The sequence below is a fragment of the Thalassophryne amazonica genome, chromosome 13 (genome assembly GCF_902500255.1).
Source record: "Thalassophryne amazonica chromosome 13, fThaAma1.1, whole genome shotgun sequence".
In the NCBI taxonomy this organism is placed as follows: domain Eukaryota; kingdom Metazoa; phylum Chordata; class Actinopteri; order Batrachoidiformes; family Batrachoididae; genus Thalassophryne; species Thalassophryne amazonica.
Window position 1 is genome coordinate 32,126,326 of NC_047115.1, and position 25,838 is coordinate 32,152,163.

Below are 25,838 nucleotides of genomic sequence, written 5' to 3' on the forward strand. Positions count from 1 at the left end.
TACTGATTTACAGATATAATCTGGTATTAAGATGCAGATCCCGCATTAATATTACTTCCAATAACACTGTCATACATTTTTGAATATGTCTGGTTGATAACTCAAAGCGATGCATAAATCTTGAATGAATGTTGAATATTGGATCGTGAATAAATAAATGAATAAATAAACCCACATTGAAGGTCATGGCCATTGCACAAGTGATTGACCACAGGTTAAATTTGGCAGGGATGTGAGTAGAGATCTAGACCTGGGGCATAGTTGGAACTTTGCCGAGACGCTTGTTCTTTTGACTGAACATCAGAAGGTCATGAACAGCTTCAGTGTTAAACTTGCAATTAGGTGAGCTTGAATACTAATAGGAGACAGATGAGACTTTAAGAGCAAAATTATGGTTTATGGAGACACGATTCGTTGTCCTCGGTTAGGTATATAGCATGCACTCATTATTATACAAATAATGAATGTTTATGAGAGCAATGGTAAGAATATTTCATGAAAGATGAAAGATGGAATGTTCTATTCAATGAGGCAAAGCAGATTTGAATGGAACATCTAATCTTTCACCGAATTAAATATTTTTTCCATTGAACAAATGAAAAAACATTCATTATTTGTTTTATACAATGCCTATTAATTTATAAACAAGAGAAAAGGGACTTACATTTTAGTGTGTGTCACTGGTCTGTTGACATCAGGAGGTTCCAAACAGTCCAACACAAATTTTAAATAGCAGTCCAATCCAATCCAAAATTGTTCTCAGTCAACTTGCAAAAACATAGATAGTTCAAAAACAATCATGACGATGTAGTCCATAGCTGATGCTGTGCACTGACTTCTTCGTGTACTCTACTGCCATCTGCTTTTCTCAGTCCAGCGGAAATATGCGCCAGAAATTTGTCAAACTCTTCAGCCGATAGCGGTTCTACTTTAGCAAGATATGTCCCAGCGAATATTGTAAATGCCCCAGACGGATTACGGTGTACTGGATTTGTTTTTTTCTTTTGTGTTTGAAGAATGAGAAGCATCAATAAGCTGCTAAGTGCCTTGCCACTAGTGTGCGTGCTCACTGTGGTCGCAGTGTGCAATGGTACGAAACATATGGAACCAAATTTGCACGTTAAATGGAACCAAAACTGCATAGTAAATGGAGCACAATGGCAAATGGGACAAATAATCAATATAACATGACATACAAACCAGGCCTTATTTAAAACAGCATCATCTTCTCAGTTAAGAAATTGGAAAGTGGAAATGTTAAATGCACAGCTGATAATTAAGTTTGCAATTTAGCAGCTTCCTACACTTAAGTACCAAGCTTAAAATGTTTTAATGACTTGACAGTTGCTTTGATTCTCATATTTCCTCTGACACCTTCACTCACTCTCTCGCACACACTGATTCTGCCAAAAGTTTTCAAAATTGTTGCCATGCTTGCAAGTTTCTCTTCCAGAAAAAGCTAAAGTAGAATTCCAAGGAAATGTGATGCTGCACACAGGCTGTGTCCCAGTTCAGCAGCTGCACGCTTCTAAGGGCTGTGTCCCATGAAACTCTTGAGGCTTCAGGGCGTGAGAGACAGAGGAGGCACTGGAAAAAGTAGTCTATACATATATGAAAGGCCAGCCTCACAACCGCAGACCACGTATAACCACACCAGCCCAGGACCTCCACATCCAGCATGTTCACCTCCAAGATCGTCTGAGACCAGCCACTCGGACAGCTGCTGAAACAATCGGTTTGCATAACCAAAGAATTTCTGCACAAACTGTCAGAAACCGTCTCAGGGAAGCTCATCTGCATCCCCGTCGTCCTCATCGGGGTCTCGACCTGACTCCAGTTTGTCGTTGGAGGCATGTTGGAGAGGTGTTCTCTTCACGGATGAATCCCGGTTCACACTGTTCAAGGCAGATGGCAGACAGCGTGTGTGGCATCATGTGGGTGAGCGGTTTTCTGATGTCAATGTTGTGGATCGAGTGGCCCATGGGGTTATGGTATGGGCAGGCGTCTGTTATGGACGAAGAACACAGGTGCATTTTATTGATGGCATTTTGAATGCACAGAGATACCATGACAAGATCCTGAGGCCCATTGTTGTGCCAACATCCAAGAACATCGCCTCATGTTGCAGCAAGATAATGCACGGCCCCATGTTGCAAGGATCTGTACACAATTCTTGGAAGTGGAAAATGTCCCAGTTCTTGCATGGCCGGCATACTCACCGGACATGTCACCCATTGAGCATGTTTGGGATGCTCTGGACCGGCGTATATGACAGCGTGCACCAGTTCCTGCCAATATCCAGCAACTTCGCACAGCCATTGAAGAGGAGTGGACCAACATTCCACAGGCCACAATTGACAACCTGATCAACTCTATGCGAAGGAGATGTGTTGCACTGCATGAGGCAAATGGTGGTCACACCAGATACTGACTGGTATCCCCCCCAATAAAACAAAACTGCACCTTTCAGAATGGCCTTTTATTGTGGGCAGTCTAAGGCACACCTGTGCACTAATCATGGTGTCTAATCAGCATCTTGGTATGGCACACCTGTGAGGTGGGATGGATTATCTCAGCAAAGGAGAAGTGCTCACTATCACAGATTTAGACTGGTTTGTGAACAATATTTGAGGGAAATGGTGATATTGTGTATGTGGAAAAAGTTTTAGATCTTTGAGTTCATCTCATACAAAATGGGAGCAAAACCAAAAGTGTTGCATTTCTATTTTTGTTGAGTGTATGTATGCGGCACGGTTTGTGTTCGGAGTGAACTGCCACAGTAATTAAGCAATCGACACCAAACTTGATATGGTGACTGGGTGCACCAAGGCGGAGGTCACTGGGGCCCTTAGTTTGAAAGTGCACGTGCGCAAACACACACACACACACACACACACACACACACACACACACACACACACACACACACACACACACACACACACACACACACACACACACACACACACACACACACACACACACACACACAGACATGGTCAGCCTTATATTAGATCACGACCCACTCACTGGAGTCCTTATTTCCACAGTTCACACGGTATGCAGGTCAGTGAGCAAGCATCACACTTTACTTACTACGTAATAGCAGCTGGTGAGGGTGGACTTTAATTAGAATGCGAACGTGCCAGTGCGCACTGCATACAAGTTAAGGTGTGCATTTTTTTACTTAAAATGTGTCTGCTGTATACAGCATGCAGACTGTTGATATGCATCCCAAGAAGTAGGGGGCATTAGGTCATAAAACCCCAAGTGCTAAATGGATGAAATGTAATAGAGCTGGCGAACATCTGCAGAGACACTAAGAACATTATATATCCCACATCATTGCAATGATATGACATGCTATCACCTTTTTATCATCATTCACTTGAGTATCATGAATGTCACAAATTGTTCTATGAATATTAATGATGACAACATACACACAATGCAATGCAACTTACTACATCTGAACTAAAGTGACATGAAATATACGACATGGCTAAAATTCTCTATTACCCATGAGTAGAATGGGAAACTCAGCTAGTTCTGAAATAAGATGGTGTAACCCATGGCGCATTATTTTATTGCGTCATTAGCTTCTCTCACCCCCATCACCATGCAGCCTTGACAGCCGCATGCAATAAGTTAGCGTAGTGGCCGTGGCCCGTAGTTTAGCAATCATTTCAATCATACTTCTTTATACTTCACTTATAGAGATTACTTATTTACAATTGTACATACAAAGACCATCAGTGTCCTTTGGTCATTTTTTTTTAAATTTACCAAGTGATTCATGTTAAAAAATAATAAATTGTTCAATGACTCATGAACAATTGGATCCGCTGAAGCCTCACTGCGGCGGGGTTGATGACCTTGAGGATCTTGTATGGTCCTATGTAGCGGTCCTTCAGTTTCGGGGAGGCCACTTGTAGTGGGATGTCCTTGGTGGACAACCACACCTCCTGCCCGGGGCGATACGTTGGGGCCGGGGTCCGCCGCCGGTCTGCATGGGTCTTCGCCCTCATCCGGGCCTTCAACAAAGCAGAACGGGCGGCACGCCACACCCGACGGCACTTCCGCAGGTGGGCCTGGACCGAGGGCACACCGACCTCTCCCTCAACCACCGGAAACAATGGGGGCTGATACCCCAAACACACCTCAAAAGGGGAGAGGCCGGTGGCTGATGACACTTGACTGTTGTGGGCGTACTCGATCCAGGCCAGATGAGTACTCCAGGCCGCCGGGTGCGCGGCTGTCACACAACGTAGGGTCTGCTCCATCTCTTGGTTGGCCCGTTCTGCTTGCCCGTTGGTTTGGGGGTGATACCCGGACGAGAGACTGACCGTGGCCCCCAGTTCCCAGCATAAGCTCCTCCAGACTTGCGAGGAGAACTGGGGACCGCGATCGGAGACGATGTCTGATGGTATCCCATGCAGCCGGACGACGTGGTGGACCAGGAGGTCCGCTGTCTCCTGGGCCGTTGGGAGCTTCGGGAGGGCCACGAAGTGGGCCGCCTTGGAGAATCGTCCACTATCGTGAGGATGACGGTGTTTCCCTGGGTCGGCGGGAGACCCGTGACAAAATCCAGGCCGATGTGAGACCAGGGGCGATGAGGTACGGGCAGCGGCTGTAGCAATCCCGATGATTTGCGGTGGTCGGCTTTGCCCCTGGCGCAGGTGGTACAGGCCTGGATATAATCCCGGACGTCGGTCTCCAGGGACGCCCACCAGAAGCGCTGCCGGACGACTGCCACGGTTCTTTTCACCACCGGATGACAGGAGAACTTAGAACCGTGACAGAAGTCCAGAACCGCAGCCCTTGCTTCTGGTGGGACGTAGAGTCTATTCCTCGGCCCAGTTCCGGGGTCCGGGTTTCGTGCCAGGGCCTCCCGGACGGTCTTCTCCACGTCCCAGGTGAGGGTGGCCACGATAGTGGACTCCGGGATGATGGGATCCGGGGGATCCGACGACTCCGTTCTGACTTCATCTTCGTGTACCCGGGACAAAGCATCCGATCTTTGATTTTTGGTCCCGGGACGGTAGGTGATCCGGAAGTCAAAACGGCCGAAGAACAGTGACCAGCGGGCTTGCCTGGGATTCAGCCGCTTGGTGGTCCTGATATACTCCAGGTTCCGGTGGTCAGTGAAAACCGTGAATGGCACGGACGTTCCCTCAAACAGATGTCTCCACTCCTCAAGAGCCTCTTTCACCGCAAGGAGTTCTCGATTGCCGACATCATAGTTCCGTTCGGCCGGGGTCAACCTGCGGGAAAAATAGGCACACGGGTGAAGGACCTTATCGGTCTTCCCGCTCTGGGACAGCACGGCTCCTATCCCTGAGTCCGAGGCGTCCACTTCAACCACTAACTGGCGACTAGGATCGGGCTGTACCAGAACGGGTGCAGACGAGAAGCGCCGTTTCAACTCCTTGAACGTGGAATCGCAACGATCCGACCAGGTGAAGGGAACTTTTGGCGAGGTCAGGGCTGTCAGGGGGCTAACTACCTGACTGTAGCCCTTAATGAACCTCCTGTAGAAATTAGCAAAGCCGAGGAACTGTTGCAGCTTCCTACGGCTTGTGGGTTGGGGCCAGTCTCTCACCGCCGCAACCTTGGGAGTGACGGAGTTGGAGGAGATGATGAACCCCAGGAAGGACAAAGAAGTGCGGTGGAACTCACACTTCTCGCCCTTCACAAACAGCCGGTTCTCTAACAACCGCTGCAGGACCTGACGTACATGTCGAACATGGGTCTCAGGATCCGGAGAAAAGATGAGTATATCGTCTAGATATACGAAGACGAATCGGTGCAGGAAGTCCCGCAAGACGTCATTAACTAATGCTCGGAACGTCGTGGGAGCGTTTGTAAGACCGAACGGCATGACCAGGTACTCAAAATGACCTAACGGGGTGTTAAATGCCGTCTTCCACTCGTCTCCCTTCCGGATCCGAACCAGGTGATATGCATTCCTAAGATCAAGCTTGGTGAATATCTTGGCTCCATGCAGGGGCGTGAACACCGAATCCAACAAGGGTAAGGGGTATCGGTTACGAACCGTGATTTCGTTCAGCCCCCTGTAATCGATACATGGACGTAATCCGCCATCCTTTTTCCCCACAAAAAAGAAACCCGCACCCATCGGGGAGGTGGAATTCCGGATCAACCCGGCAGCCAAAGAGTCCCGGATGTAGGTCTCCATTGATTCGCGCTCAGGACGTGAGAGGTTGTACAGCCTACTGGACGGGAACTCAACGCCTGGAACCAAATCAATGGCACAATCATACGGGCGGTGTGGGGGAAGGGTGAGCGCCAGATCCTTGCTGAACACCTCCGCAAGGTCATGGTACTGCACCGGCACCGTCCCTAGATTGGGCGGGGCTCTGACCTCCTCCCTGGCTTGAGAACCGGGAGGAACCGAGGAACCTAAACATACCCGATGGCAGGTTTCACTCCACTGAACCACTACCCCGGACGGCCAATCGATCCGGGGATTGTGTTTCAACATCCAGGGGAACCCTAAAATCACACGGGAGGTGGTCGGAGTCACAAAAAACTCGATCTCCTCCCGGTGATTCCCTGTCTTGTGAGTGATTGGAGGGAGTAGGGAGCCATCTAGTGCCCGTACCTGCACAGACGAGGTAAGCGCCACCAGAGGGAGCCCCATCTCCCTGGCCCATTTGCTGTCTAGCAAATTCCCTTCAGAGCCCGTGTCCACCAGTGCTGGGGCCTTCAGGGTTAAATCCTCATACAGGATTGCAACTGGGAGTCGTGTGGCGATGTGGGTGTGTCCCACGTGAATGTCTTGGCCCACCCCTAGCCCAGTTTCTAGGGGCGGGCGTTTGGCGTTTAACCGCTCGGGGCAGTCTCTTAATTGATGCTCTATCGAGCCACAAACAAAACACGCTCCGTGGGCCAGCCTCCTTTGTGTAACTGGTGCCCTAAATGTTGCCCTACTCGTGTCCATAGCTTCGTCAGCAGGGGGGGCTGTAACCGCACGGAGCGCAGGGGCCGTGGAGCGTGGGGAGGGCGGAACGCGGTCGGAACCGGAAGGGAGAGGGACGGCGCGTGCCCGGCCACACCCTTCGTCTCATTCCCGACGGCGCTCTTCTAACCGATTGTCTAATCGTATGACAAGATCGATGAGCCCATCTAAATCCCGCGGTTCGCCCTTAGCCACCAGGTGCTCCTTGAGGATCATCGACAGTCCGTTTACAAAGGCGGCGCGGAGGGCAGTGTTATTCCAGCCGGACCTCGCAGCCGCGATGCGGAAGTCGACTGCATAGGCAGCTGCGCTCCGGCGCCCCTGTCTCATTGACAGCAGCACGGCTGAAGCGGTCTCTCCTCTATTAGGGTGATCGAACACTGTTCTGAACTCCCTCACAAACCCATCATATGTTTGAAGGAGCCGTGAATTCTGCTCCCAGAGCGCTGTAGCCCAAGCGCGTGCCTCACCACGAAGCAGATTTATCACATAAGCTACTTTGCTAGCGTCGGTCGCGTACATGACGGGACGCTGTGCGAAGACGAGCGAACACTGCATAAGGAAATCCGCGCACGTCTCCACACAGCCTCTGTACGGCTCTGGGGGGCTTATGTATGCTTCAGGGGAAGGAGGGAGGGGTCGTTGAACGACCAGTGGAACGTCATTATTACGCACAGGGTCGACGGGAGGGAGAGCCGCAGCGGCACCCGGAGGGCGCCCTTCCACCTGCGCGGCGAGAGCCTCCACCCTGCGGTTCAGGAGGATGTTCTGCTCGGTCATCAAATCCAACCGAGTCGTGAAAGCGGTGAGGATCTGCTGCAACTCACCGATCACCCCTCCTGCGGACGCCTGTGCGCCCTGTTCTTCCATTGGCCGTTCAACAGCCGGTTGACGCCCCTCGGGATCCATGACGCTGGCCGAGATATCCTGTTGTGAAAGTGTAGGAACACGGACCCACAACAGGGGGGCGCAAATGAACGGACAATGGAGAAAGTCAAATAACAAAGCTTTACTGTTGTGAATACGCACAACAAACACAACAGATTACAATTGTGGTTATAACCAATTCCAATGGTGTCGTGTGGGCAGGCTCGACGATAGGAGACGTCTGTCCGAGTCGAACCGGAACCACCCGGTTTCCTCCGCCACCGAACCCCGGGAATACTGGAGCCGCCAAGTCCCAAACTCCCAGGTGGCCACTGCCTCCGCTCGTTGGATCCGGTACTGCTGGCGAGGAACAGAAACAGTCAGATGTGGGTGCGGCTGCACCCAGCAACACGTAGGGTGGAAACACCACCTCCACCTCTAATCAACAACAACACTGTAGTGCAGGAATGCGAGTACTTATCCCAAAATACAGTCTCCTGCTGTTCTTCTCTCTTTCTGTGCAAAGGCAAAAGTATTCAATAGTCAGAAGACAATTCGTTGGGCTGGATACGTTACCTCCTTGGTAGAGCGATATCTCGGCAATGAGGTGGAGATGCCGTCCAGCTGATATACCCCTCTGCTGATGGATGTCAGCTGTCTCGGTTGATAGGTGACAGCTGTCACCTTGGCTGCTCCTGTGAGGCGGCAGCGCCCTCTGGTGCCTGGAGCCTGCACTCCAGGCAGGGCGCCCTCTGGTGGTGGTGGGCCAGCAGTACCTCCTCTTCAGCGGCCCACACAACAGGTTCCTTATGTTAAAAAAGAAATGATCTAATCTGAAATAACAGGTGGTTTTAATTTACAGATGAAAGGTTTCTAAAGAACCATTTATTGAATTAGCTATTTTAATTACAAGTGTTCTAAACTTTTTTAAACAGTAATCAGAAATTTTGAGGTAACAAACAACAACAACAACAAAAAACATTTCCAAAGATTTTTCTTCAGAAAACTGCTCTATAAATGAGCAGTCCTGTGACACGTTTCTGTTTTGTAGAGATGTGGTTTCTGCCACTAATCTTCCATGTTTTGGTCCGACGCGTCGTTCCTATTTGGACAGCGTGAAGCTACGTCACAGCTCAGAGCGTCTAAAGTTGAATTGCATTGAACTTATGTTTTTTCTTTTGTTCAATAAAAAATAAATAATAATAAAATAAAAAAAAAGATTGGGTTGAACTTTGACCGTGTCAGCCTGCCGACAAGAGGCAATGCGCTCTCCCGTCAGAAGCGTTGCTTTAGTTCGGCTTTTGACGTGACGCTTCTGATGCCTCTAAAAAGCAACGCATCTCATTGAAAATAATGATTTTTAGACTGATTCTTGATGCCTCTGAAGCTTCCGACGTGTGAAAGGCCCAGTAATCTGCAATAATGAGCTTGAAATAGCGCTGATCAAAATGATGAGGATAAAATCTATATCGGAATGCTGATCAGGATGCAACGTCCGATTTCGATCAAATCTGAAACCACATGATCGGGCCCGATTTCCGATCACGTGATCGGATCGGGACATCCCTACCAAGAAGGATACACCATAAAGACTGTTTATATACTGGACATACCTTGCATGATGAGGTCTGGGCATTGCCATGTTGGCAGTGCATACTCTGCCTATGTCATGATGAACCCATAAATGGATAAAGAGGTGGAGCTTGGGCAAAACAGTGTGTGACCTGGGTGGGACTAAAGAAGCCTATCTTCAAGTCCAGCTAAGATAACAGACTGACATTGCTTTGGGTGTTGGACTGCACAGTTGTTCTCATAAAGTTTTGCTTTAGGGTGGGCAATAAAAGTTATGACCCTCTTATTTTGTTAGTAATCTTGCATTAATGGAACATAATGAATCAAGCTGCCAGTTGCTGCTAAAAGTGCTAACACCATTAGTATACAATTTTAAATAAGATGAGAATTTCACTCAGTGTAAATATTGAAGAAGGGATGTCAATTCAATTTATTTACTTTATACAGCGCCAAATCACACCAAAGCTGCCTCAAGGCACCTCACACAAGTAAGGCCTTACCTTACCAACCCTGAGAGCAAGCACACAGGCAACAGTGGTAAGGAAAAACTCCCTATGATGATATTGAGGAAGAAACCTCAAGCAGACCAGACTCAAAGGGGTGACCCACTGCTTAATCCATTTTACCAAAAAAGGTTTACAATACAGAACACAACACAACATGCAGGTTCATGCAGAATGTCCGGTCCACCTATTTGTGGGGGGGGGGGGGGGGGGGTCATTCGGCTTTCCTTGGATCTCTTCCTATAGCAAAGTCTGTCCCGCGTCCACCACGGAAATCATTCAATTTAGCATGTGGATCCAGCTGCATCTCGGAAGGAGAGAAAAAGAAAACAGAATCATGTCTGATGATCTGTTAGAACATTTCACCACAAAACAAACCATATTATTCCAGATATTTGTCATAAAAAGCACAAAATGACAGACATAGCCACCACAACAGCTAGCTGTATTGAGCGCTGCTATAGTTGAAATTTTTTGTTAAAGGTTATGGTGTAAAATGCCATTTTCCTATGACATATATGCCACACAGAACTAAAATTCTGACTGTAACTTGGGATCCCTCAAGAAGGTTTGAAGATCCAGGCTGCTGTAATTTCATAACTGAGACAGGGAATAAAATACTAACATTGTTTCATTAAAGTTGTACCATTTTAAATAAACTATATTTGGTGTTGTTGTTAAGGGCCCTTCACACATAATGCGAAGTTTGGACGAAGTGCACACTTAGTGTGCATGACGCAGGAATCATGTGCAAACCGTGTAATATCGTTCCTGTTGCCAACGCCTCATACACCTGTTGCTACAACTATTTGCGCACACAAGCGCCTGAAAGACAGAGTGTGTGCTGTGCAAACCCATCGCACCCTCTCACGGCAGGTGTCAGACAAATTCCAGGTGACACACACGAACACATAACACCACTCACATGGCACTTAGAAAATGTGTGGCCAGTTGCACTCTCGGCACGACAAGAGACTGCAGTCGACCACTGTCGTACTGCTGTGAAATTTGTCTTAGTTCCCCACGAGTGTGACTTTGCAAACACACACTAGCACATGGGTGTGTGCGCTCCACTCACAGGAGGTGTGGCTTCCGACAGAAGCAGATGTGGTGATCTGTCATTCTGGGCATTCCAGCTACACAACACCTACTGTGTGTGGACCGTTACGGACTAACGACTGTCCATTGTGAGGTGTGTGTGTCTGATTGCTGTATTTACATGGACAAAAATAAAATATATCGCCGTGGTGGCAACAAACTGCAGCCAGCGAGCAGACACTGACAGCCCCCCGGGTTGAAATGGACCGTCAGATCAGAACACGCAACGGGCGATCTGACCGTCACGCCACCCACATGAGCTCTGTTCCACATGACGCGGTGTCTGCGCTGTGGCGTGCCGTCCGCAAGACACACATGTCGGGCAGAACACACGTGTCGGCAGAACACGCGTGCGGCAGACCGGACGCACCTGACCAGTAGATCTGTACATGATCAGAGCACACTGCTTCTCATTTATGTAATTTCATGACTGTATGTCTGTGACCATGGGTCATCACCAGAGGAACAGACGGATCATATTTATATTGCTCACTTGATAAATGTGGTGTTTTTATATGGTGTGGGATTTTAATCTTTTTTGTAATACTTTCATGTCCTTCCTGATATGAGGCAGCTTCCCACAGCTTTCCCACAGCTCTTTTCAGCACTGTAGCCAGGCTGACAAAGAGTCAGAGCTCTATTGAGCTGAGTATTCCATTAACTTTAACTAGTAATGACTTCATGACTTTCTTTGCTAACAAAATTTTAACTATTAGAGAAAAAATTACTCATAACCATCCCAAAGACGTATCGTTATCTTTGGCTGCTTTCAGTGATGCCGGTATTTGGTTAGACTCTTTCTCTCCGATTGTTCTGTCTGAGTTATTTTCATTAGTTACTTCATCTAAACCATCAACATGTTTATTAGACCCCATTCCTACCAGGCTGCTCAAGGAAGGCCTACCATTATTTAATGCTTCAATCTTAAATATGATCAATCTATCTTTGTTAGTTGGCTATGTACCACAGGCTTTTAAGGTGGCAGTAATTAAACCATTACTTAAAAAGCCATCACTTGACCCAGCTATCTTAGATAATTATAGGCCAATCTCCAACCTTCCTTTAAACTCAAAAATTCTTGAAAGGGTAGTTGTAAAACAGCTAACTGATCATCTGCTGAGGAATGGTCTATTTGAAGAGTTTCAGTCAGGTTTTAGAATTCATCATAGTACAGAAACAGCATTAGTGAAGGTTACAAATGATCTTCTTATGGCCTCGGACAGTGGACTCATCTCTGTGCTTGTTCTGTTAGACCTCAGTGCTGCTTTTGATACTGTTGACCATAAAATTTTATTACAGAGATTAGAGCATGCCATAGGTATTAAAGGCACTGCGCTGCGGTGGTTTGAATCATATTTGTCTAATAGATTACAATTTGTTCATGTAAATGGGGAATCTTCTTCACAGACTAAAGTTAATTATGGAGTTCCACAAGGTTCTGTGCTAGGACCAATTTTATTCACTTTATACATGCTTCCCTTAGGTAGTATTATTAGACGGTATTGCTTAAATTTTCATTGTTACGCAGATGATACCCAGCTTTATCTATCCATGAAGCCAGAGGACACACACCAATTAGCTAAACTGCAGGATTGTCTTACAGACATAAAGACATGGATGACCTCTAATTTCCTGCTTTTAAACTCAGATAAAACTGAAGTTATTGTACTTGGCCCCACAAATCTTAGAAACATGGTGTCTAACCAGATCCTTACTCTGGATGGCATTACCCTGAGCTCTAGTAATACTGTGAGAAATCTTGGAGTCATTTTTGATCAGGATATGTCATTCAAAGCGCATATTAAACAAATATGTAGGACTGCTTTTTTGCATTTACGCAATATCTCTAAAATCAGAAAGGTCTTGTCTCAGAGTGATGCTGAAAAACTAATTCATGCATTTATTTCCTCTAGGCTGGACTATTGTAATTCATTATTATCAGGTTGTCCTAAAAGTTCTCTAAAAAGCCTTCAGTTAATTCAAAATGCTGCAGCTAGAGTACTGACGGGGACTAGAAGGAGAGAGCATATCTCACCCATATTGGTCTCTCTTCATTGGCTTCCTGTTAATTCTAGAATAGAATTTAAAATTCTTCTTCTTACTTATAAGGTTTTGAATAATCAGGTCCCATCTTATCTTAGGGACCTCGTAGTACCATATCACCCCAATAGAGCGCTTCGCTCTCAGACTGCAGGCTTACTTGTAGTTCCTAGGGTTTGTAAGAGTAGAATGGGAGGCAGAGCCTTCAGCTTTCAGGCTCCTCTCCTGTGGAACCAGCTCCCAATTCAGATCAGGGAGACAGACACCCTCTCTACTTTTACGATTAGGCTTAAAACTTTCCTTTTTGCTAAAGCTTATAGTTAGGGCTGGATCAGGTGACCCTGAACCATCCCTTAGTTATGCTGCTATAGACATAGACTGCTGGGGGGTTCCCATGATGCACTGTTTCTTTCTCTTTTTGCTCTGTATTCACCACTCTGCATTTAATCATTAGTGATCGATCTCTGCTCCCCTCCACAGCATGTCTTTTTCCTGGTTCTCTCCCTCATCCCCAACCAGTCCCAGCAGAAGACTGCCCCTCCCTGAGCCTGGTTCTGCTGGAGGTTTCTTCCTGTTAAAAGGGAGCTTTTCCTTCCCACTGTAGCCAAGTGCTTGCTCACAGGGGGTCGTTTTGACCGTTGGGGTTTTACATAATTATTGTATGGCCTTGCCTTACAATATAAAGCGCCTTGGGGCAACTGTTTGTTGTGATTTGGCGCTATATAAAAAAATTGATTGATTGATTGATTTCAAAGAACAGCTCTGTAGCTCAGTGGTAAAGTCTCTGACTAGGAATCAGAGTTTTTGAAAGGTGTGAGTTCGTGTCCTGGGTGGTGTGTTTTTTCTCTTTTTTTTTAATTATTCAACATAAGCGCCGCGATGTGGTGCCACAGATACTGGCTGGTTTTTATTTTTCCTGTCCTAAAAAAAGTGGAACATCCAGTCTGTTGCTAAATGACAACACATAAAGCTAGTTTTCATTGTGTTCTCATCCAGAAGCTCTGCATTTGCTCTGTGTCCCACTCTGTCACACTAAAACAGCAAACAAATGTCCACCTGAACTCCCCTCAAAAATATGAACATGCACAAAACTTAATGACAAACTTTGCGGGCATCAGCTGACAAGAAACTCATTTTGGTGGATGGATAAATGACTTTTGTCAGACAAAAAGGAGCACAAACACAGTCGCTCATTCTCTGTGTGGTTGTGGCAAAGCTAGCCACATTGCCACACAACACAACACTGTTTCTTGCACAAGTCTTTAACAGTAACAGCACGAGACAAATGGATGAGGTCATCACAAGTCTGACACGGAAGAGGACAAACATCGTGAAAAGTCATTTAATTATTGATTTTTACAATATGCTGGGGGTCACAAAATTAATTTATTTTAGGTGGGTGTTTAATAAATTTTAATAAAAAAAAATTGTGGACATTTAACCAACTTTCTTTTCAAAAAAAGGAGTTATACCATGTTCCTTAAGCCCCGTTTACACATAGACGGTAAGAGCTCCCGGAAGTGTCCCAGAAGAGTTTTTGGCCGTCTTAAACGCCGTTGTTAACGCCGGCACTAGGGGGCGTGGCTTAGTTCCGGCTTTACTGGGAATCGTCGAAAAAATTATTCAACATGTCGAATAATTCCGGGAGTGCTCCCGGAGAATTCGCGTGACGACGGAGACAACGCGAACAACGGCGTTTGATACTTTTTAATTGCCGTTTCATCCTGCCCCTTCCTGTAGTGTCGCAGTTTACACCGCTGTAATTGGCGGCCGGCGTTGTATCCCTAATCAACAGCATGTAAAACGGCGATAGAGCCCACATCGGCATCCTCAAGGGCATTTTAACCAGTGACAGAGGCAGACAAAACGGCGGCGCTAGCGGACAGTACGCCGTTCTAAATGCCACCTCCCGGTTAACGGTGTTAGGCGGCGGTCAATATAAAAACACTAGCGCGTTGCATGCAGGCCTCTCACTCATGGCCAGCTCCAGATATTTTTGCAGAGAAGCTCCAGTATGCCTCCTAAGAGAAAATTGGCAGCGGCAAGGACTTACCAAGAGGTCTGGTTCAGAAGCAGAGGGGAGGCCTGTGGTGACGGGGAAAAGGAAGGAGAAGAAAAGGCTGAGGATGATCTCCCTCCCCCTGCAGTGACAGAGACATATATTCCTGCTGCTTCAGCCTATTATACTCTGGGGGCGGTGCCTATATGCAAAGGTTCCTGGAGTAATGCAGGATTTGCCTGGATAAAACCAGTGGTACACAGGGCATTATCGGTGGCAGCAGAACACCGCCATTCTCACGCGCGTCTTAACCTGCGATTGTAAAGGATAGAACTGGGTATTAACACCCGTTGCCTGACATGTGCCGGATGCTACGGCGTCAAAACATCGCTTTATTCGGCGGATTTAGCGGCATTTTAGCCGCATATTTGCGGCTAGTACGGCGGTCAAAATGCCGGTGAAATGCTCCGCCCCTTTCCACCACAAAAACAGCTGGAACTACCGCGAACTTCGGTCTATGTACTACCCGCCGACAAAACCGTCTATGTGTCAACGGGGCTTTAGGCAAGTGAACACAACGTATGATTTCTGACACTTCTTCACCATCTCACCATGTCATTTTTCAGACTTTTTTCAGTAAATGCTTCTGGGCAACATTAGCATGCCTAAATGCCTTCAGCCCCCAGTCCCCCCCCCCCCCCCCCCAACTACAGCCATCTTAACCCTGGTCATTTTAAGCATTTTTTGTTACTTTCATCTCACATGCCTGTAAAGTCCTCACCATCTCATTTAGGTCCTTCACATTTTATTTTCAGTAAATGCTTCTGAGGAGCATTAGCATGACTAAAGGCCACTGGCTTAAAAGAGAAATGCTGCTTTTAACAACCTGGACCTCATTTCTAGCATAAAATATGGTCGTTTACGCACCGATATAACTTTGGTGTCATTAGCAGTCCACCGTTCAGACAATGTGCAGTGCTCAGGTTCAAATCTGGCTCGAAGATTTTTCTTTATCTACTAAGGTGGATTTGAACTTTTTGTGGTACCCAGCGCCAACTACTGTACAGGAGGGACCTAGCAGTCAATATGTGTCACTGATGTCAAAATGCAGGTGGATCTTTTCAAACAGGCATGCAGTGCCGTGACATCTCACTCATCTGGGGTAGCACCTGGTGTATCCAATCAGATTTCAAGGGGTCCACTGCCACCCTGGCCTCCCATCTAGCTCCAACCATGCAAGGAAGTGTTCAATATTTGACATTTCCTGTTTCACTGTGGGCTCCAAATTTGGCACTTCCTATTTCAGAGTCAACTTGCCACTGAATTCTCATATGATCCCACAAGATCTCACCTACTGTCAGTCCAGGAAGTGTCAATCCAGGAAGTTTTCAACATTTGACATTTCCTGTTTCACTGTGGATTCCAAATTTGGTACTTCTTGTTTCATTGTTAACTTACCACTGAATTCCTGTGAGATCCCACAATATCTCGTCTATTGTCAATCCAGGAAGTATTTGACAATGGACAATTTCTGTTTCACTGTGGACTCAAAATTTGACACTTCCTGTTTGGGACACAGTGTACCATGAGTGAGCTTGAGTCAGGTCTCTCAACCATGATTTTTTGTGTCTTGCACCTTTGCAGTTTATTTTTAATTTATTTTACTGATTTGTAATTAGATATAGCCAACTGTTAAATTAAATATGTATGTCCTTGAAGACACACCTGAGATTCAAAACAAAATTGTCTAATGTGAGCTAAATATCATCACTGTGATCCACTGCTGACAAGAAAATTTCCTGTTGAGTGACTCACAACGGAATAATAACTCATACACTGCAGCGTGCAAAACACAGGTAGCTTTTTCTGGGTATAAGTGTGACAACTTAGAACAGTGGTAAATGTCAGGCAACACTCTTCTAGGAAGACAGTGAGCTTTCTCTTCAGCTGCGGCCTGCAGTACAGTACATTTTGTATTTTGCAAAGCCGTGGGGAAAATATTGCACCATAACTTGAAAAATATATTTGTTAACTGAAGAATTTAAGCATATGGTCCTCATCAGGGTTTGTCAGTAAACTGTGCTTCCTGATGATTGTGCAGATGATGCTGCTGGCTGATATCTTTATCTTCCGTGGCACAGGAGCAGGAGGGTTATTACATTACACATACATCAGATTGTGCATAGTAGTTTATTTGCACTGGGGGGAGGGGGGGAGGGGAGGGAGGAACTGCATTTTGAGCACAAGCATCAGCAATAAAGACAATTTTTATGTCCTGCCACTCTGTATATAGTATGCAGCACATTACAATGTTGTTTTATTTGTGGCTGTGTGTAGACACTTTCTACTAATCACTACAACTCAAGAGCAGAATGCAATAAAAAAAAGCGTCACACTTTCACCATGGTGAAATGGATGAGCTGATTAGACTTTGGGGTGTTCTGTTCATACATTTGTATTCACTTGAGAGGAAAACTGATTTTTGTGGTAACCTTGTGCAAACTGTATGGAACAACAGTAGTGTCATAGAGGTGTATACACATATTTTGTGTTTACGTAACATTCTTGTATACACCATAGGAGCTTCATGCAGACTTTATGGTATAAGATTGGCATCATGAAAATATATACATTAAGTTGCAAAGTAATTAGTGCAGTTTATTTTTATAGTACAGCAATAACTCATCAGTGCTACTCAGATCATAAGTCATATTTATAGTAATGATACCTTATATAATACACACCTTACATACATTTTATTTACGGTACTGTCATTAAGTATATGTTATATGCATAATGTAACGTAAATGTATGATTATGTTTATATGCTAATGAGTGCAACAAGTATTTTTTTTTCAATAATTTATTAGTCCTCAACAGTACAATATTTATTCATATTTGCACCATTTGGATTTGATGATGAAACATTGATGTTCTCATTATGTAAGCACATATTTTTATACTAATGATAGGAAATTGATTGTTGGAAATTGATTGTTGGGGTACATGGATATGTCAAAATTAATTTGCATAGTAATGATCATGATAATTGTTTATGGGTTTTGCCACATCATAGTAGTGCTATATAATACCACATTCATAATGACACATTAGTTGCCTCATATAGCATTTATGATGTCACTTTAGTGTCATTTATGTACTGAGTGCAACCAGTTTGTTTTGTGTAAAACAATATTTCAGCAGTGCTGCACAGAAAGATCATCATGTTTATATCATGGGTACCTTTCATAGATAGTGTAGCATTGATGTCATTAAGATATTTGAATTTCAGGAATACTACTGACAACATGGAGTATTACAAGTGGCACTGAAGCTCAGCAGTATTAAGGATTGCAGAATTCATATCCACATCACACAGTATAAAGATTAATTTGAATAAAAAGCAACACTTTTCAAGACAGTTTTCTTTTGACAAGTCAGGTGATGGATACATGAACATTTGAAGTTGTTAAATATGTCTTGGACTTCGTTTATGTCAGCATACTCTACAGAATGTTATAACCATCTTTGGGAGAGGCACTGGCCTTTTTGGCAAAAAGGGTATGTTGATCTCGAATCCTGCCATCGGAAGAAGGCAAGGACAGAGCATACCTCAGGTGACTAGCTGGTGGCATTGTGATGGATGAGGTAGCATTTCAGCTTGGCAACTGCAAACAACAGAAAGGTGACTTATGAGGGTTGGCTGAGAAATTTTGAACCTGACCCAGAAAAAGTAGGGCGTGGTTCTCAGAGAAACATTTCTGAACATTGCACCCAGTGAATCAAAACCACACACATTTTTAACAATTGCTGCTTTCTCAGATTGCAAAAGATGAACCTTTTTGGGTTAGGCTCAAAATTTCTCAATCATGACATTTTTAAATTACGTGTTTTTGGTGAGTTGATGAGAGCTGCTATTAGACGTGCATGTTACTGGTGAGGTGAATATGAAGGAACCTTTGAAATCTGACTCTTCCTGGTACAACTTGGTGCTATGCTACATTTCTCAAAATCTGGGTGACCGTGTAAGAGGGAGACGAGTAAAACAAGCCACCAAGGCACCCATGAAAACTCTGAAGGAGCCTCAGTAGTCTCCTTGCATGCTCAGTCAGTTTTTAATATTACCAAACAGTGCCATAGTATTTGTTATTACTTATGGGCTGTGAAAATGGAGGATTTTATCAAATATTTATAAAACTTTGCATAGTAATGTGAAGATATGGGTACCCTGTGCCACATTAGATAATAAAGATGCCTTTTGTTAACTCAACATGTAAAATGGATGGTTGATTTTTTTTTTTAAAGTCTTCCTGTCTTAGCCTTGAGGCAAACTGACAACTTGTCCACAGTGTAGCCATGGAAGCGGGAACAGACTCCAGCCACTGCATCAGTGAGCAGAAGGTGCTGACTGCTAAAAAAAAAAAAAAAAAAAATTACAAAAGATATTCCACCTTTACTGTAGGAAAAAAGCGCATGTTTTAAGGTGCAATCACTTACAGGCTTCTTATGATTGAAGGTGACAGAGAATATTCAAATGACGGCTGAGTGGAAACACATCAGACAGCTTACTATGTAGTCTTCGCAAGAATAAGAAAAAGCACCCAGTTACGAGTTGTCTTGCTGCAGTCATTTCATTTTTTTACTTCTTCTGCCGGTTTCGACTGCCTTTGTTCTACTCCGTGTCACTACTAAATAACTTTGTCAAAAAAGAAGGCAGGGAATATAATATGCCTGAGCAACCTCTTCTCTTCTTGTCTTCATCTTTTGACAGACGCATTATGAAGACGGAGAATATATCATCAGGCAAGGAGCCAGAGGAGACACCTTCTTCATCATCAGTAAGGGCAAGGTGAGGAAAGCGCCTCTCTTTTCACTGCCAAAATAACCATTACTGACAACACTGGCCACCATGGCACACAGAGCAAAAAAAAAAAAAACCCTGCACCTATCTGAAAGGCAAGATGTTTTTGGGTTGAAGCGGGCTGTGATCAGTCATCTGTAGATCAGGAGAGAGCTGCTTTCATCTTCTCAAGCAGGAGCAGAGAGAGCAAAGAGAGAGCACCGCACTGTCCCTTCCAGGTTTAATACTGCTGCAAAAACGTGTTCCACATTCTTCTTTCTCCTGTGTGGAGAGAAGAGCACATTTGTTTCTTTTCTGTAAGATTTCTCCTCAGTGTCCATTTGCTCCTCATGCTTCCGCTTCTGATGATCCTCATCATTATGTGCGCAAACTACAGGTCAGGAACAAGCTGTGCAAAATGTGTTGCAGCAGGGAAACAAACTGGAACATAAGGAGTTTTTTCAAACAGAAAATCCTCCCCCCCCCAACACACACACACACACACACACACACACACACACACACACACACACACACACACACACACACACAGCATGCATTTATGATGAGTGTCGAATGCGCACTGTAACAGAGTGCAACAAGGATCGCATCTGTCAAAATGTGCGCAATAGCTTGTATTGTCAATTTAGCATGCTTGCCTTCATGAACATTGCAGTTTGGGGTTTGTCCACCTGGTCCACAAAATTGTGGGAGGAAACATGTAAATAGGTTTGCGTTTGCAACTGAATTGGTCAAGGTCCAAAGTAAATTCAACAGGTGATGATCGTGTCTCTATTTTGGGAGTTTGAAAGCTTCCTTTAACTTACTGCATTGACAGACTGCTGTTCCAGCAGCAAAGAGACCACAGACTCCTCATACACAAAATAAAAAAGTCATAACCTATCATAATCTAAACATTATACATATTTAAATTTATTTCATGCCAATTTCTTTAAGAATAAATGTATCCATGTGTAACAGGTAGACCAAAAAGAGACACAGACAGCAGAGTCGGTGTGGGATACCACGACGCACAGTGCGCTAGCTATCATAAATCAACATAAATCATAAACAAACAAATGAACCAATTAACAACAATTTCCTATGTCCGTCATTTAATCCTTGTTTTATCCATGATGTCATAGCAAACTGGTGAATAATTATGATGCATTCTGCCGGCATAACGCATAGTAACAACTGTGTGCACATTTCTTTGTGCGTTCCACTGGCAAAATGCATCACAGTTACTTACCAGTTTGCTAAAAAACCTTCAATAAAATGAGACTCAAATGTCTGAAATAGAAGGTTGTTTTTATTTTCTTTTTCTTCTTAATTGCCAGTGTGTGAACACTGTTATGTTCATAATTTGCATGTAAGAGGCACAATGTGCATACCTACTACTACTATCAAAAGACAACAAGAAACAAGAAACTATTTAAAAGAAGGTCACATCTGGATTTGAGACAAATTCTCATTTACAATGAGAGTGGTGGATGCATAGAACAGCTGGCCAGAGGACATAGTAATCATTTTTTAAAAATAGGTCACAAAAACAATGGAGAAATTATATTAGTAAATATCATATAGACAGCATTAGATAAATCAATGAAATATACTGCCATTCTTGAACAGTCATTTCCATATATGTTTATTTGATCTGGATGAAGAGGTGCCTTTCGCCTGCGACTGGTAATCTAACTAGCTGATTTCATTTTTCATTTCTGACTGCTAAAGCACAAAATCCTCATTTACATACTGCTGTTTACATCACATTACCACTGGATATCAGTTGTGCCTTTACTGTTAATAAATGATATACAAAACTGTCTGCACCCCAACTTGCAAAAATTTGGATTGCTCACACAATGTAGCACTTGTTATCTGGGATCTTTGTGAATCAGGCCCAGTTTGTTTCTTTGTCATTTTTCTCTTCTACATAACACATTTTCTGCTGAGCTAAACACACACAGACTGTATATATTAATGGAAAAACCCTCTGTGACATCACCAGGACGTTTTTTGAACAGCAAGGTTGAAGCTCAAATGGGGCGCCTCCAGATTCCCCAATATTGGGTGTGCCTGGCTCTGCCTATCCTCTGCCCAACCTGTAAATGGGTAGAGAAGTTCAAGAGCTGGCAAGGATGAGTGACGCCTGAACACACCCAATTATGTCAAAGTTACCAAACTATCTAAGGCTAACAGTCTAGGTCACCTGAATTCATATGGTTAAATCATATTTTTGCAGACTGGATGGTGGTTCTTATAAGTACAGTGGGGTAAAAAAGTATTTACGTAGTCCCTGATTCTGCAAGTTCTCCAACTTAGAAAGATGAGAGAGGTCTGTAATTTTCATCATAGGTACACTTCACCTATGAGAGAAAAAATGAGAAAAAAAAAATCCAGGAAATCACATTGTAGGATTTTTAAAGAATTTATTTGTAAATTGTGGTGGCAAATAAGTATTTCATCACCCAAAAAAAAGCAAGTTTTGTGGCTCTCACAGACCTGTAACTTCTTCTTTAAGAAGCTGTTCTGTCCTCCACCTGTTAACCTGTATTAATGGGATCTGTTGGAACTCGTTATCTGTATAAAAGACACCTGTCTACAGCCTCAAACAGTCAGACTCCAAACTCAACCAAGACCAAAGAGCTGTCGAAGGACACCAGGATAACAATTGTAGATGTGCACCAGGCTGGGAAGAGTGAATCTACAATAGTCAAGCAGGTTGGTGTGAATAAATCAACTGTGGGAGCAATTGTAAGAAAATGGAAGACATACAAGACCATTGATAATCTCCCTCAATCTGGGGCTCTACGCAAGATATCATCCTGTGGGGTCAAAATGATCATGAGAACGGTGAATAAAAATCTCTGAACTACACGGAGGGACCTGATGAATGACCTGCAGAGAGCTGGGACCAAAGTAACAAAGGCTACACACTACTCAGAGAGGGACTCAAATCCTGCAGTGCCAGGCGTGTCCCCCAGCTTAAGCCAGTACATGTCCAGGCCCATCTGAAGTTTGCCAGAGAGCATGTGGATGATCTAGAAGAGGATTGAGAGAATATCATGTGGTCAGATGAAGTCAAAATAGAACTTTTTAGTAAAAACTCAACTTGTTGTTTTTGGAGGAAGAAGAATGCTGAGTTGCATTCCAAGAACACCAAAACTACTGTGAAGCATGGGGATGGAAACATCATGCTTTGGGGCTGTTTTTCTGCAAAGGGGACAGGACGACTGATCCGTGTTAAGGGAAGAATGAACGGGGCCATGTATCATGAGATTTTAAGCCAAAACCTCCTTCCATCAGTGAGAGCATTGAAGATGCAATGTGGCTGGGTCTTCCAGCATGACAATGATCCCAAACACATCGCTTGGGCAACGAAGGAGTGGCTCCGTAAAAAGCATTTCAAGGTCCTGGAGTGGCCGAACCAGTCTCCAGACCTCAACCCCATAGAAAATCTGTGGAGTGAGTTGAAAGTCTGTGTTGCCCAGCGACAGCCCCAAAACATCACTGCTCTAGAGGAGATCTGCATGGAGGAATGGGCCAAAATACCAGCTACAGTGTGTGCAAACCTGGTGAAGACTTACAGGAAATGTTTGACCTCTGTCATTACCAACAAAGATTATGTTAGAAAGTATTGAGTTGAACTTTTGTTATTGACCAAATACTTATTTTCCACCATAATTTACAAATAAATTCTTTAAAAATCTTACATTGTGATTTCCTGGATTTTTTTTTCTCATTTTGTCTCTCATATTTGAAGTGTACCTATGTTGAAAATTACAGACCTCTTTCATCTTTCCAAGTAGGAGTACTTGCACAATCAGGGACTGACTAAATACTTTTTTGCCCCACTGTAGTTTGAGTGCGGGCATTAAAACCTACAGCCAGCATCTTGACTCTGTAAAGTGGCGTTATTACTGTGGCTAAAGTCACCAAACTATTGCTACCTACTAATAAGTGTTAATGGCGCTAACATACAAATTAAACAATAACAAATTTCACTGAATTCAAATACTGGACCAACATTTTCTCTGAAGGTCTGACAATTAACCACACACATTTTTTCTCAGATATTTTTAATAAAATACTCAGAAAGAACGAACACAGTTAAGTCTGGAATGGTTAGGTTTGGACCTGGCAAACCCTCAATGTCACTCAAAATGACCATGTCCCTAATTATTCACAAAATTATGACTTCAAAAAGTTTAAATGGATGAGTTATAAAAATAATCACCCAATTCAGTTGTTATGAAAGAGGAAACAAGCTATACAGACCAAAACTTTTTTTGTCACAGGTTGTAAACATGTTTGTTTCTGCTGTAGTATTGAATATTTAAATATGTGTATATCGCGGACATGAACGACTGAAGCTCTTCAGTATCTCACCATGTCATTTAGGTCCTCCAGACGTTTTTCAGTAAATGCTTCTGGGGAACATTAGCATGGCTAAAAACCATCAGCTTCTTGGGGTCTTGGCCCCCCAGACCCCCCCCCCAACTATGGCCCTCTTAACCCCGACCATTTTAAGCATTTTCTTTATTTGCATCTCACATGCCTGGAAAAAAAAGTCCTCACCATGTAATTTAGGTCCTTCAGACTTTTTCAGTAAACACGTATATATAAGACAACCTGAATTAAAGGAGAAATGTGCTTTTAACAACCTGGACCTCATTTCTGGCATAAAATACAGCCATTTACTCACAGTATAACTTTGGTGTCATTAGGAGTCTATGGTTCAGATGACGTGTTCAGGTTCAAATCTGGCACAAATATTTTTCTTCTTCTAAGGTGGATTAGAACTTTTTGTGGAACACAGCACCAACTACTGTACAAGAGGGACAGAGCAGTAAATATGTGTCACCGATTTCAAAATGGCTCTTTTCAACCAGATGTGCGCTGCCGTGGCATGTCAATCATCTGGGGTGGCACCTGGGGTGTCCAATCAGATTTCAGGGGAGTCCAGTGCCACCCAGCTGTACCCATGCCAGGACATTTCCTGTTTCACTGTGTACTCAAAATTTAGCACTTCCTGTTTCATTCTCAACTTGCCACTGAATTCCCACAAGATCCCATGAGATCTCATATATTGTCGAAGTGTCGATCCAAGAAGTGTTCAACATTTACCTTTTTTTAAATTTAATGAAACAAGCAAAAAGTTACACAGAAACCTCACAAAGGATTACATACAACAGCAAAAACAACATACCGAAAATCAAGTTCATTCTAAAAAAAACAGGTGAATTATTAAAAAAAAAAATCCTTTCTAAAGGTAAACCCATTTGACATTTCCTGTTTGACTCTGGGCTTAAAACTGGGCACTTAAAGTTTTCGTCTCAAGTTGCCACTGAATTCCCGCAAGATCTCACAAGACCTCCTCTATTTTCAATGCAAGAAGTGTTCAAAATTTGACATTTCCTGTTTCACTGTTGGCTCAACATTTGGCACTTCCTGTTTCAGATTCAGTGGTGGGCACAGCTAATCAAAAAGTTAGCTTTGATAACCATTAATCAGATAACTGAAAAGTTATCTTTTATGACGCTAAACCATTAAACTGCCAAAAAATTATTTTTTTTGTAGTAAATATAAATTCTTACCTGTTAGTTTCAGTAGGCTTCATCTGAAGAAATAACCCATATAAAGTGTCCTGCTTATCCAAACGGTGTCAAAATGGTGAAGTAAAGTCCCTGTACACAGCTGCACTGTGAGAGCTCCTCTCTCTCATCAAGTCTTGGCGATTAAATTATCCCGTGCCACAAAGAAATACAATAAAATAATGTTAAAATAATGTTAAAATTAGTCAGTTTTGTTTTTGTGTCGAGCAGGTAATAACACTGTAACATCCAAAGTGAACTACACTACCCACAATGCTCCCTGCGTCGACCGGCCGATCATGTTTTGCGCTTAATGATGACGTCATCAGCAAGCAACAGC

General features: G+C 43.9%; 1 protein-coding gene across 2 annotated transcripts in view; it reads left to right on the forward strand.

Annotated features, from left to right (window-relative positions):
* Positions 1–25,838, forward strand: part of LOC117523141 (cGMP-dependent protein kinase 1) — a 460,927-nt gene that overhangs the window by 362,949 nt on the left and 72,140 nt on the right. For both annotated transcript variants that reach the window (XM_034184573.1, XM_034184572.1), the window contains exon 6: positions 19,833–19,910. In XM_034184573.1, the coding sequence (XP_034040464.1) occupies positions 19,833–19,910 (78 nt within the window). The remainder of the gene's footprint in view (positions 1–19,832; positions 19,911–25,838) is intronic.